The sequence below is a fragment of the Trachinotus anak genome, unplaced genomic scaffold (assembly GCF_046630095.1).
Source record: "Trachinotus anak isolate AG129_WGS33_773 ecotype Australia unplaced genomic scaffold, CSIRO_AGI_Tana_v1 ptg000018l, whole genome shotgun sequence".
Taxonomy (NCBI): domain Eukaryota; kingdom Metazoa; phylum Chordata; class Actinopteri; order Carangiformes; family Carangidae; genus Trachinotus; species Trachinotus anak.
This window is the reverse complement of record NW_027273869.1, coordinates 13,258,079-13,273,399: the sequence shown is the minus strand read 5'-3', so window position 1 is coordinate 13,273,399 and position 15,321 is coordinate 13,258,079. Positions and strand designations below refer to the sequence as shown.

General features: G+C 39.3%; 1 protein-coding gene and 1 long non-coding RNA gene across 7 annotated transcripts in view; one reads left to right on the top strand and one right to left on the bottom strand.

The window, feature by feature from the left end:
- tspan11 (tetraspanin 11) overlaps window positions 1-15,321 on the bottom strand; it is a 42,691-nt gene that overhangs the window by 16,376 nt on the left and 10,994 nt on the right. For 2 of the 6 annotated variants that reach the window (XM_071501709.1, XM_071501710.1), the window contains exon 8: window positions 10,682-13,305. The exons of 3 other annotated variants lie outside the window; for them this stretch is intronic. In XM_071501709.1, the coding sequence (XP_071357810.1) occupies window positions 13,246-13,305 (60 nt within the window). In that variant the 3' untranslated portion in view covers window positions 10,682-13,245. Of the gene's footprint in view, window positions 1-10,681; window positions 13,306-15,077; window positions 15,203-15,321 lie in introns of those variants that run through there. One more of the 6 variants, XM_071501706.1, reaches the window with a different exon arrangement.
- Window positions 8,831-10,541, top strand: LOC139634935 (uncharacterized). The gene is made up of 3 exons (XR_011694100.1): window positions 8,831-8,846; window positions 10,080-10,145; window positions 10,403-10,541. It is a non-coding gene; the product is annotated as an uncharacterized lncRNA (long non-coding RNA).

The following is a 15,321-nucleotide window of genomic DNA, read 5'->3' as shown; positions in this document are numbered from 1 at the left end:
GTCTAGTTCAATCTAGTCTTTTCCACCACTCAACCATAAGACAAGAATGTTGCTGTTTTGTCTAACCAACAGTCAAAAACACAAAAATATTCAATTTGAAATCATATGAAACAGAGAAAAGCAGCAGATCAGCACATTTAATTATTATTTTTGCTGTTGTTAGCATTAGCCAGCATTAACTGTTTACTTACCAGTCTAAAAGAAACGTTAAAAGTTCAGCATCAAAGTTCAGTCCTTTACTCGCCAAGAGCTGTCTCCAGCAGTGAAAAGCAACGCCAATGTTGACTTGTTTTGCTTCAATTTGTATCACTTCTTTCTCCTGCTGAAGTTAGCTTGTTAACCAGCTCGCCTTGGACCAGCTGGATGGTCTCATTACTTTCCAATAGCGAGTCAATGTAGCATCCAGTCTGCCCTGAAGAAGTATTACCTTCTCTTGGCAAGTGACCATCACCACCACCGGCTCCAAGTTTGGCAGCAGAGAAAACTTACATATATCACTTTTAAGAATCAGTTCAATCTAAGGTCCATTTTTAATAAATCCATTATTTTAAGTATTTCTATTGTGAAGAAAAGTCTTGAAATAATAATTTAGCATAAATGGGGGACTACCAGGAATTCAGAGGGTAGCATCAAACATGTTATCTATGCTCTTCTTCTTTACCACCTCAGGTTGCAAAAGAAAAGACTTAATACTTCCACTCAATCAAATGTGAAATAACTTCTCCATCTCCCCTTCTGTTAATGAGTTATGTTAATGTGTTGAATAATGGCTAGAAAAGTGTTCTTGCAGAACATTATGATTTCACAGTGAAGTTGACCTTTGACCTTTTGGATACAAAATATCACCTCTTTATTTTATCCTGTTAGACATTTGTGTAAAATTTTGTTATAATTACCATATGAATTCTTGAGTTACGGACAAAAACATATTTTGTGAGGTCAAAACCAGCTTGACCTTTCACCAGCAAAATCTAGTCAATTCGTCTTTGAGTCCAAGTTCACGTTTCTGCCAAATTTGAAGAAATTCCCTCAAGGTGTTGCTGAGATATCGCATTCACAAGAATGGGGCGGACAGACGGATGGATCGACGGATGACCTGAAAACATACAGCATACAGCCAGAGCTTTCACAGAGGTATAAAAACACAGACTCAAGAAGTAAGAGGGGACAAAAAGAAACATCATGTCCATGGCAACAAATCAATTATCACAGACGAAGAGTGAAAGAGGTGAGAAGTAATAGAAAAAGATTAAACGTCTACAAGGTATCCTCAAATGGTCAGAGTTTTAAAAAAACAGCCTCACTTTGTCTTTCTCTTGAACACACACACGTATTACATGACCTATCACAAACTTGATATCCGGTGAAGCAGAGAGAGTTCCTGCACTGCCTAGCAGTATATAGGAGAAGCTATAACAGTTCTTCCTAAGCCTGGGCAGGTATCCAAACAGCCTCTGCAGGCTTTGATGAAGTGTCCTGTCATGATGTCAGCCTCCATTGGTCTCTAGCTCACCTGGGACCTCCCTCACTCTTAACAACTCCTGGCTGAGAGGAAAGAACAAAAAATAAGGAAGAAAAGGGGGGTGTAACTGGCCTCCTCATCTACAACCTTTGCTTCTCACTTCTTCACAGATCTTTTCCCAACTCTCCTCTATAGCCAAAAAAAAGAGAAAGAAAAAATGACAATAAAAACTCAGATGTGGATTCATTCTTATCTAATATCTCTCCACTGTTCTCTCCTTCATCTCTCTCTCCTTCCTCCTCCTCTCCTCCTCCTGCTTGCTGGCTGTCGGCAGGTTAAAAAATGGCTCTGTGCTAGCGAGGGAGAAACAATTACTCATGGCGCAGGCTGTATAGACATTAGAAGCTCTGTACTCCTCTGCGATCTCAGGGCCATGTGTTTCTAATTGAACGGTGCACTGGAGGAATTATCAAAGCTTAGGATTGCATAATGAGGACTGGCAGAAATCTGCAGCAGGCGGTGACACTCTTTGTCTCAAGAGGCACACAGTGGTTATACTGGATTAAAATGGAAGCATGTCAATAAGTGTCTGCGAGAAGCAATCATTTTTCTTGAAAGAGGATTTCCTGATTGTATCTTAGAAGCGTTTGTTACAGAATCATCACTTTGTGGAATCAATCCCTAACACTGCTCTGATGGTGGTCAAATACCAAGATTAAGGAATTCATTCAAATGAGCATTTGCAAGGCTGTTTCTATTCAAAAAGACAATTCTGCCTTCAGATCCCTTTTCTATGCTTGTGTGATGATCACTAACACCTACCCTGTTTTTCTCCACACCAGTGTTCTTCTAGCATCACACAACACCAGTTGGCCAGAGACGGACATGGCCGATTTAGCTCGCCAAATGGAGGCATGTTCATCCTTACACAGAGAGACACTTCTGTAATAGATGTCGGGCCAGCTTTTGTGAAACATCACACATGAGCCTGCGCACGCATGTGCTTACCACACATAGCACACGTGCACACACGAACACACTTAAATCCTGGTCTCCATGGTGATTATTTTAGTGGCTGTGTGAACTTGCCCCCTGCATCTGTTTCTGTGTTGTTCCTTGTGTAAAATGCCATAATTACTTATTCATAACCACATGACTATTTTCATTTTCTACACAGCATTCTCCAAGCACAATAAATGAGAACTATAAATACTCTGGCCAGAACACAACATTAAGAAATAAGCACAGAGAACAAACAGCTCCTAATTTCTTTAGGAGGCTCACAGTGTTTGGTTAAAGCCTGTTCTTGTTTTACTGAGGATTGTTGAAAGTATGATTCACATCTTTGCCATTGATGCACACCGTCATCACAGCCATCAGCACACAGTCCAAGTTGAAGGTTTACACCTCTTAGAAGGAGGGAGTCTAGAAAGGGATGCCTGCCTGATCAGTGCCAAAATGGCCATTTAGAGCACCGAGTCCATCTGGTGGAAAAACTGAGAATCACATGACAGTTACATTTGACTCTCCAGTGACATTTTACTTGACCTAATCCTGTTATTTTAATCTTTCATGCTGACTCTAAGCAGCACTTTAGTGTAAGTACAACTAAAGCAAATTCTCATGGGGTACATCTCTCATGCAAACATATGTAAATAGATAAGCCTGGAAACACACACATAAACGTATACAACTCACTATGAAAAGCAAAGAAGACGCCAGGAGTAATGCAAGGCATGTGTGTCAGAGACGGTCTATGTTATGTGTAACAAGGATCCTGTTCTGGCAGAGGAAAAGAAGTGTGTCTGTGTGTTTGAGTGTCTGTGTGATGGTATGCTAGAGTCATCCAAAGTTTCCCTTATACACAGACACAGACACACACACACACAGTTGTGGTCACAGTATTGGTGAAACTTTCCTTGCCACACAGAAGAAACAGCTTACCAATGTCTGCTGAACTGTCTGAACACCAAACCACACTCAAAGTTCAAACTGTCACCAATAAATCGTATGCCCAAATGGTCTAGAATTCAAGTCACCTGAGGGAGAAAACCAAAACGAAAAGTTCACTTTCAAATGTCTTTGCTTTCAAAGTTTTAAAGGTGAGAAGCATTAAGGCCCAAAACTTCAGATGATATTTTCATATTACAACGTTCACAAAAAAACTAAAACTACAGTGAGCTGTTTTATCTTATTTACAGTAATATAAAAAAAATAGCGGGGCACCCATGTGGCTTGACCATGAACCGCTACATCCCTGGTTGGAATCCAGCCAGGGACCTTTGTTGCATTTCTCTCGTCTTTGTTTCCTGTCATCTCTCTACTGACTGTAATAAAAGCATAAATATGCCAAAAATACTTCACTTCCTAGATCAGGTACATATTTTTCTTAAAGAAATTGAGACTCTTGGGACTATATGTGCACAGTAAGTACAGAGTTGATTTTCAGTGACTAAAGGCTCTGAGCTAGCTACTCCCCACAAACAGTTCAGTATTGCAGTGCAAGTGGAATGACAATAATAAACCTCTGGGAGCTTTTCATTCGTGGTTAGCAACTCTTGCACGGTTTATGCAAAGAGCTGCAAGCCCCTTTTTCACAGTTTGCTCTCCTGTAAGAGGGTCCTTCGGTATTTACAGTGGAGGTAAGTAAGCCTTTTCTTTGCCTCTGTCTTATATTTGTGTATTCTATGTACATTTTAAAAACTATCAAAAAAATGGAGAGTGAGGATTTAATGTTTTAAACTGAGGTGTTTTTAAATGACCAAACCAGCTTCGAGGCAATTTCTCAACAAAGAAACAGCTCTCTATATTTAATGCCAGAACAAAATCACTTGCAGGACAAATAATGTTGTTTTAGGATCACTAGCAGGGTGAGTGTAGATTTCACCCACATTTGCAAGATTTAATAGTGCATGCAATTGAAGGTAAGCTCACTTATTTTTTCTGGCCAAACTTCCAGGTGAGTAAACTCGAAGCTCTGCAGTTGTGCATCAGGGCTGAGTTTCTTCACACTGGTGTACTGGGAGGTTTTGTCCTACAGGAGAGCTCCTTTACATGACAAACCCTGACTCCATCTTTGTTTATAAATCACAGCTTGTATTCGTTTAATTTGCAGATATGTTTCACAGATGGGAAGCAGCAGCAACTACAACAATCAAAATCATGCTGACTGGATAAATCCTGATTTATTGAGACGTGCTTCATCCGAGGCCATGTTGAAAAGGATATCCAGATAGACTGTTAAGCTCCCACAGCTGCTACACCTTAAGGCCTGACATGCACCTTTCTGTCCACGAGAAAGAGAATTAAGGCTGACGCTTCAAGAGCTGCATGCATCAACAGTATCACACTCCCATGAAATACCATACACTGTTTATGTTTCCAAAACTGTATTACAGCTTCATAAATGTTAAAATTATATTCATATGAAGTTGAAGATTAAGATAAATACCTTCAATGCCCTGCTGCTGCAAGACTGCCATTTAGAATATTAGTTTTTGTAAACACATCATTTCCTGGTGAGCCACGGCACAAGGAAATTCATGTGCTTTGTGTTGTCTGTATCAGAGGTATTTAAGAGTTAAGGAAAAGCATGTAGCATACTTCAGGCAGTAAAGATTGATATGAGTGATAACAGATGTTGGAGAAGTAAGAGAAGAGAAATTAATTTGTTGGGAGGGATGTAACAACACTCTTGATTACTGTAATGCACATCTGAAATGGGGTTCACAATAGGGCTAAGAGTTTACATGTGAAACTAAGATGTGTCAGTAATTAAACCGGATGGATGGATGGATGATGGATGGATGGATGGATGGATGGATGGATGGATGGATGGATGGATGGATGGATGGGTGGACTGTGACTGTGTTTTGACATTTCAGGAAAAAAGTCTTGCCTCAGTAAAAAAGTTTTTAAGTGCTGTATACTTTGCAATGAAATCAGTAAACGGAGCAGGAATCTTGATTGTTTCACAAGTTGCCTACTGTTATGCAAAACTGCCATTAAATGCAAATGAGTCTGCTTTCTGAAACAAAGGATTGTGCATCACGCTATGATGCCTGTGCTCATTTCGCCTAAATTCCCTATTGAATTTTGTACATTTTCGAGGTCCAAATATCTTTCTTCTCCCTTTCAACCAATTTTCCATCTGTCTTTATTGCCTCCATCTTATCTCTCAAGGCTATGTTCTGTAATGGCACAGTGCCTCATATTCAAGTGTTTACTTCCTAAGGGGCACTCAAGAGCCTGTTTACTGATTACAAATTCTCCCTCTCTGTTTCTTTCTGTGAGCTCACGCCACTCTCATGACCAAGTCAAGGTCGCTCCCATGCTCTCCTCCATGCCATCACTCTCAGAAGGAAGTGCAGAATTTCCTCTCACGCTATTTTGTGTCTGTGCCCCCCCTCCCCACTCCTTTTTTGCAGATGATAAATGCACTCCCTCCAAATATCATATCCGCTTCTTCCTCTTCCATTCATCTTTGGAGCATAAACAAACACAGGTTGACAGACTAATCTGTTTTTATACAAAAGTCTTATCCTTTCCAGCTCACAGCTCCGTGTTTAAATCAACAGGGTTGCTCTTTATGTCGGAAAAACTGTTGGTCATGTTTTTCATTGACCAAATGGGTAGATATTATTGATATCACCTGGAAATCTCACAAAACCACATACATGCGTCACTTGTGCACATGCATGACCACAAACTAGAATTCCCACCTTGCAGTTGGATGTCTCTGCCAACCAGTCAAACTGCAGTTTACATCCATGTCTGTCCAGACTGTAACATGTGTAGTGAAGACTTATCATAATTAGTGTAGAGCTTCTTGAGTGACCTTGACTTTTGACTGTCAAAATCTAATCATTTCATCCGTGTCCAAGTCAATGTTTGTGTTGTGCCAAATTTGAAGAAATTCCCTCCCTTCCTGAGATATCGTGTTTACGAGAATGGGATGTATGGACAGACGGGCGGACAGACAACCTGAAAACAATGCCTCTAGCCATGGCTATCACCAGGATGGAGGCATAAAAACTGCAGATAACACATATATAGCTTGCATAGACACAAAATACTGTTTGTTTGTTTGTTTTGTTGTTTTTTGTTTTTGTAATAAGAGCATTACAAAAAAATATGCAGTTTATTCTGCATACTTGTAGCTTTTGCCTTCTTGTAGAATTTCCTTCTGCACAGAACATTACAAAGCTGAATATGTAGTTTTTGTTTGTGCACGCTAACCAACTGGGAGAAAAATCCATAGGGTGTAGACAGGCTACAGCCGGCTTGTAAAAGTTTACAGACTCCAACCCACTCACTTTAAACAGAAACACCACTCAGCCCATATAAATTACACTGTATAGACACCATCAGTGAATGCCAAAGAAGGCATGTTGAAGTGCAGCACCCCTGACATACTCGAAGCATGAAATTCCATCTTGTTGGGCCGCTTTACCACATATAAGCGACACAACATCCATCACTTTGAAACCCATTCTTTTGACCCAACAGACATGTCTCTTTGGCTGATGCTGGGAAACTAGTCTGTCAAGTACGAGCGTAATGTAAGCAAATCTGATCACATACCACAAATCACAACAATCTGTTCAATACAAAGAATGGGTGTTACACAAACACACTGATATACAAACCTAGATCATGTAAGCATGCTAATTTAACTGTCAGTATTTATCAAAATGGTTGATGCTGGTTAAGTATACAACGCAACATTTCTCTTACTCCAGTCTTCTATTTCCATTTCTAAAGAAGCTCCTGCTTCATCATTGTTTTACCAGGTGCCACTGTGGTACCTGTGCTGGGACCACAATACATCGCAATGTAGTTGTGAGACCTTGCTACCACCCCACAATCTGTTTGGCATCAATCAACGCCCCCATCAACATGACACTCATCATCATTATCAGACAGCAGGCTTTTGAAACGGCGTCTTGAAACACTTTCTGAGGTTTGTTTCCATCTAAACTCATTCTCCCATGGACAAAGACCCTCCCACACACACTGTGAAACACATACACACCTCAAAAACCACAGCTTTCTCAACTGTGGGGGTACTGGGAAGCAAGTGAGAAACATTAAGGGGTCTGGGGCATGAACTCATAGCCCCCATTTTAAATTAGCATGTGACATGTTATAGTTGCATGTAAATACTACTACATCATGTCTGTGATCCAGATTGGTAAAATGGTTTTAAACTGAATGTGAAAGTTGATAGACTGATTAAATGTCAGTGCATCAATTGTTATTGAAGAATGAGATCATTTTTCCTTTTTTTGCACATTTTTGTAAATAGTTTGCTTTACACTAGGCACTATCTTTGTCATTTACAACTACAAAATCCAAGTCTGGGCAACAAAGGCAGAGCTGAGATGAGCTGAGCACACCGCAGTCATCATAACCGAGAGTAAAAAGCATGGTTGCCATTCAGGGCAAACACATGCCAAAATATAGTCTGCCTCGAGACAGTGGTTCCCAAACATTTTGGCTTGTGTGAGAAATTAACCACTGAAACCTTAATGTATTGTGGAAAAGTAGTGCTGAGTTTGTATTTCCAGGGATTTGTATGAGGGATTTCCTATTGATTTAGTGCATTATGAGCTTGCTAAGGCCTTTTGAGGAAATGCAGCCTAAAGCACCTCTACAAAGAAAGCACATACATTCCTGAAAGTGGCGTACAGTACCTCTATGTTGGCACCTACGCTCATTTCTAAATGCCAAATGCAAGTATTTTTGACTCAATATGGACATTAGATTTCAATTTTTAATGCCATGCCTTTGGCTTCTAAGTCTTGACGTCCAGTGCTGAAGTTATCTTAACACGCCATCTCCTTCTCTATGGCTTTGATCCCTTCAGAAATCTGTCAAACACATTCATAGTCACAGCTAATGTGTTGCAGGCCAGGCGCAAACTCGTTCGGAGATGAGTATGAAGATCAATGTGGATCTAGAGACCAGATCTGAGACAGAACTGGTTCTGCTATGGACCAAACCAAGTCTGGACTTTTCATATTATAAACTCAATTAATCACAAATGTAGCTACTCTGGTGGATCTACTAGACAGTGAGGAGCTGAATACAGGTAATGCTGGACAGGTGCTTTGATAGCACTGGGGAGGAATTTGAAAAAAAAAATTTCTGTTGAGTTAGATTTTTATGCTGATTAAAACTAAAATTGGCATGCTGATTCCAAAATTGCAGTCAGTTTTTTTCTAGCACATCAAGTTTTTTCTCCACAGCTTACCCTTCAGATAAGCAAAATTCCACTGATTAGCTGTAGTAAGACTTGCCAGCTGATTACAATTGGACTCATCAACAGCTACGTGGCAACTTGTTTGTGCAGTCACAATTGAGACAGTGCAGCTCCCAATAGGTCAGTACTATCAATATCTGCAAACAGAAAGCTAGCATAGTAGGAATTAAGAGGATTTGTGCTGGCTTTTCTCTTAACCTTGTAACCATGGGCATACCGTTGTAAGTTCTATTTCGTTTTTATGCTGTTTTTTTAGTTTTCAAAGGTTGTAACTTTTCCATCTTAGTACAGTATTTTTCATATTTTTTAAGAAAACGGGGATCTTATAGTTAAAAAACTTGACGTGATAGAGAAAAACTGAGATCAGTTTTGGATTCCGCACCCAAAAATTAGTTTAAAACAGCTGTCAGACCTAACTCAACAAAAATTGTGTTCCCCAGCGTAGTGTATCAAGTAAATTCATATTCAACTGCTGCATAATCCAGCAATTGTGTTTTATTTTTGGTGGATGCACCTGTAGTTTGTTTACAGACGATTTAACCTCTTTGGAGCATGGTTGATTGTCACATTGCTTTGAAGTCCATTTGCAGACCCCCTTTAATAGCTGACAAATGCTAACTGACATTCAGCCTAATCTGACCCACCTTTGTAGCAGTGCCTGTAATTGTGATGGACTTAACTTCAAAGTCTTTTTCAATGAGCTGTTTACATTGTTTTGTCTGTATGTTGACATGGCTTCAGGCAGCTGTACTGAGCTACAAAAGCCAAACAAAGACCCAGTCCTTGGATAATGATGTAATCTTAATTTTGAGGACAAGACCCTTATTGTCTTCCTGATCTTAAGGCAGACAGAGGCAAATTTGAGAACCATGCTAGCACAATGAATCCTTAACCAGACTTTCCCCCTCAGGCGTGTTACATTTGACACAATGTGTTACTGAAGACTTTTCCCACACATCTATTATTCTAAAGGCACAGCAGCATTTGATCACAACTGAGGCCTAAAGTTTTACTGCACATATTGAACACAGGTGCACTTAGTGAAACAATAGTTGTGTTGTGCCAGAATATGTTTTATGAGATCAACAAACGCCTTATAGACATAAAAAAAAACCCATAACTCAAGCATGGGATCATGTGCTGACATGCAAGGAGACATATACAGAACTACATAAAATTAAATGCACTCATTTATAATTTAGAAATGACATCAGTTCATTTTGTTTTTGTTCATTGCTGGGATGCTTTGCTCTGCTTCAAGTAAATCTGCAGGTATTCATGTGTGTCACCTGTGCACATGCAAACACACGTTCATAGTCAACAGATAAATGATCCTACAACATATGTTCTCAGGTAACTTCTTGAGAGGTCCCATTGAAATATCATCCCTACGGCAACAATGTGATGAGGATGGAGGGTGTAAGTAGTGTCTTTTTGTGTGTGTGTTGCAAAGAGGCCTCGACACGTGGGAGTGGTGCATCTCCAGCTGCTCCCAATTCTCCCTCATGGGTTTCCTCTGGCAAAGGGTGTAGACCACATGCTAATGTGTACAGCTTCTAAGTTGTATGTTTTTATCTTGTCAGAATCAGTGTACCCTCACTCTGCATCACTGTGTGTGTGTGTGCGCGTGTGTGTGTGTGTGTGCGCGCGTGTGTGCGCGCGCACGACATCTGCAGGAAATGAGAGCCATCCTCCTATAGCTGATGAAGACAAAGGGACTGACAGACTCCATAGGCCAAATGAAGCCAAAATGTTGGAGAACATCCAAAATCTTAAAACTTTGTGCCCTTTTTCCTAAATGGGTGACAATGATAGATCGCTCTGAACTGACACAGTATCTTGTAAGTAATCTAGAGCTGAGGGAAAACAAAGAGAAAGGGAAAAGTCATGCTTCAAAGACAAATAGTTAGGTCATGTGGCAACAATAAAGCACAAACAGTAACGGGCAAACAATCTATGTGCATGGCAGTGTTTAATATATGGAGACTTCACCTCAACAAGATCCTGAAACCACACAGAACTGCACTAACAACGAATTCGGAATCAATGTGGTTTGAGCTGGAAACCCTACAAGATTTTCCAAAGCAGATTTGTGGGAGACCCCACACGTAACAAGTGTTTTCGCAATGTTCTCTTACCAAAGCCCACACATTACATGTTAAAGTGAACAACCTCGACCTGAGCTCTCACTCCAGCTCACATTATCTGGAAAGATTTATACAAGCTGCTTTTTCAGTGTACACAGAGGAACTACAACAAGACAGATTTAAAATGCTCTATGTCAAAGTGAGGAAGAGTGTAGTTTGGAACATTTCAAAGTGGACATGAAGTTTGTTTAGATACGCAGGCACGGTTCATGAAAAATAGACAAGTGACTCAGACAACATAAATCAAAGATCAGTGTTCGTTTTTTTTTTTTTTTTTTTTTTTTTTAAATTGCACTTCTCCAGCTTGTCTATTGCAGTAAGATTTGGTCCTATCCCATCCAGTCATAACTCTTAACACACAAGAATAAACATGCTGATTACTTCAAACATGCTGAGTTGAGCAAACAGTATTACATTAAAAAATAGTCCGGTAAGTGTTTCCTCCATCATTTGAGAAAACTACTGGAGTGGTGGGTGAGACCAAACTGGCCCAGTGGGGTCACCTTTATCAAAGTACCTCACATGATTAACTGGATAGAATGTGCCTCTGCAAAAGGAAAACCTTTGTCTCCCTCTAGTGGTTGATTACTCCAGCTGACATTGAGTTTAAACACTAAATGCATCTATAGAGAGATGTCATATGATGAACAGACTGTATATAGGCCTCTAGGACAAAGTTGTCACTCTGGCCTATGTAGATGAACCAACTCAACTTGATATGACATCATGATCATAATCTCATCAACTAGAGAGCAGAGGCAATGATGGGATTATAGATGTCTGTCTAAAACAACTCAAAATATTTCTTTCATTTACACAATGCAATTTCTTAATGCAACAATATTCAAACGTTTATTTATGAGGTTCATATCAATATTTTGAATAGCACAATCAGTAGTTGGAGCACGTGCCAGTGTTATATCATTATCTCATCATCAACCATCTGCATACATTAACAACCTTCATTTAGATGTCAATCAGGAAAAAACAAATCATACAAGGTCCTTTACAAAGAACTGAGTCATGGCAATTGCAACGAATTCTTGCAAGGGATCAAAATTAAAAAATGTCAAACAGATATTTCCCTTTTGATCTATGACACAGAAACAACTATATCCAGAGAGTACATATTACGACTTTATATTCCACAACAGCCAATCCAAGACCTTTCACTTCTTCAGTATAGTGGCAACACGGCTACTCATTGTTCCATATGTTGTAGTTATGGCAAAAGTAATAGAGGGAGAGATTAGGCAGTGAAAACAACATAGCCCTTGCTGTCTTTGGCTCACAGAAAGGTCAGCTTCTTCAGTGCAGGGAATGAAACCTGTGTGTTGAGGAAAGTGTGGAAATAGACCTTTGGTTCAGACAGTGAAATGTGTTTATGTTTAAAGTACTATCTGAAATGCATACAGTGGCATCTTGATAATATATTTCATAATATGGTAACAGAACTATGTGCAGTATATTATAATAATATAGCACTTAATTGAGTATGGGCTCATTGATGACCACTAGGTGGAGTTACAAATTCAGGAATCTAGAAACCAAAGTGACTTTCATTTTTTGTCAGTGAACTGTCTGAACATGTTCTAATGTTCATAACCATAAACTTAAGTATTAATTCTATTGCTCAGTTAATCTTAATAACCATGACACAATTCAAAATATAGAGCTTTTGTGAATAATACAGACATAACTACAAAAATAAAGATAGTAAACTATATTTCATTTGTTGTTTATCACAGTGGATTACCAACTCCCTTTAAAGATTTCAGGTACAGAATTAATACATTATCATTTATCAGCAGAACTGTTAAAGAGGCACATTGTGTTTACAAAATATAAAACTAAGTTATCCATCATCATTCAACAGTGACACCAGTGTACATGGTGTTCTCACTCAGCTTACCTATCCACTGGGATGGCCAGAAAACCCTATTAGGTAATTCTGCACAGTGAAAACATGATAAATCAATTTGCATCATTAGTTGAGGAGAATGCAATTTGAGTAAGGATTGGCCTTTCTTCAGTCCTGCTCAAACAAAAGCATGCATCCAAGCCAAGGCAATAATGCAACCAGACATGATGCTCGAGGAAGCCTACATCTCAGTCAGGTATCAGGAATGTATGAACCTGGATTGAAGTAAATTGTGACTTAAGTACAATGCTGTACAAAAGAAACCAAAGATCACCCTGGCTGCTCAGTGGCACAACTTGTTTCTGACTACAATGTAGGTGACCTGAAACATGTCTGAGCATTTGGCTTAAATCACCAGGTCACAGTTCAAAATACAGAGTTTGAAGTTAGGTTTGAGTAGGTCATTGCTCCAACTGCCTGTTGAAGGTGGTGTGTTGGGAGCCTGGTCTGCTCAGTAAGGGTCCATGTTGATCCTCCTGTACAAACAGCAGGTGAACACCATCCCACAGATCTGAAAACAGGAAGTGTTAAGTCAGGAGTGCTGCTCAGTCACCATGGAGGACTGCAGGAAGCTTGAATTGATAGAGAGGGGTTAAAGGTGATGGGGTTACAGACCTCTGGAAAGTATGTAGGTGGTTACTATGGGGATGTCAAGAGTCAAGCAGCCATTATTGCAGCAACACATGTGTGCACAAGCTTGTCCAAGCAAATTCAAAAATAAAGCACTTTGGATGGGGTCAAAAAGCAGATTCATGTATAAACATTCATTTCAGTATTCCGTTTCCCAAAACTAAATCCAAATAATCTGGTGACAATACTGTAATGTACATGAATGCTATTTCAATTAGAGATAAGAGTAAACATCATTCCAAGAAATATAAAGTAACGTTTTGGCAAAAAAAAGGAATTAATCCAATAATTTTCCAATTCCAATTTTGAAAAAGCAGAATTGCTGGACTGTGGATTCAACAAAGTTTCCAACCATGTAACTCAATGCTTCAGTTGGTGTTGCTGAAACAAAGTAGATTCTAAAAAATTAAAAGAAAAAAGACGTTTATCACCTCAATGGGATTCCAACACAAAGTCCTATTAAACAAAACTGTAGGGCACCAAGATTAGCACATGGATGCATGTAAAACCTTACAGAATTCATTAAACACAATTTACAGAAGCACTAAACTATTCACTACTATAGAGGAGGTTCAAAAATATAAGAGCAGCAGGAACAAATTTTGACTTAAGCCACTGGACCTGCCGAGCTTGACAGATAAATAGTCAAGTGCCCAGATTCAGTCTCTTAAAGCCCTCTGAGAAAGCCTTATCGAACGAGTCAGCGTTGTATATTGACTCATCACAATCTCTCTTCAGGCAAGTTTTTCTTGCCTTATCCACCAGTGATAGACACGTAGAAGAACAGAGTAAACTGACATTTTGGCTCTGAGGATGCTGGCATGAGAGCAAAATGTGAGAAAAACAGCCTCTCTGCTTTTTGTTTTTTTGAAGCCTTAACTGAGACTGAGGTAACTGATACTTGAGCAACTGTATATCTGGGTAGTCTATATTTAGATTGAAGATAACTATAGCAACAACACCAATGCTTTATCTGCATGATAATGTACTAGGAGATACCAAAATACGAAAAAAAAATGGTGCATAGAGGTAGGATAATTACTGCTGCTATCAAATGACACCAAATATCGGAATAAAAACAAAACTGTCTAAAAACTGCTTTCCATATTCATCTCGATCTCTATGCCTAGTTACCACCTTACTACAAAAATATGAAACCCAATGATAAGGTTTGAATTTAAAGTCAAATTCCCATTAGGAATATACCACAAAACCTTGGTATATACTGTAAATACACGTCACCATGTTTTTCTTTTCTTGTTGGCTCAGGTACTTTATAGAATGAGGTACTATTGTATAAATATACATAATATTAGCCTTGCTAACCACATCATTGAGCAGATGCAGTTAAGTTTTGATTAATCAAGACATTTTCATAATGCTTGTTGTTGACGTTTGACCTTTCTTAAGTAATTATGTACTTATCAGCCAAAACAGCTCATCATCACAACATGCAGAGCAACAATCTTCAATATACAGCCAAAGCCAGGCAGCTGCATGCTTCACAGTCAGGAAAGATCATCAAAGAAAATAAGTATGTTCATTTAGTGTACATGTAGCCCACAGATTTCACATTTAACACACAAACACAGCAAACAGTCACACAAGGACAAACATGCTGAAAGATATAAAATTTCCACAATGCCCTCCAACCTTGTCTTTCCAGTTGATTAAACCACAAACGATGCTCTAGAGCTAAATCACAATGTACCGAAGTCCTCTTCCTCTTCTTTATAGAGCAGATAGATAAAGCAGGCTGTCAGGGCTGCCCCAGCAAGCTACAGTGACAATAAGTACACATATATACACACACACACACACACACACACACACACACACACACAAAAAGACATACAGTACAACACACCTAAGGTTAATGTGGTACAAAAGACATACA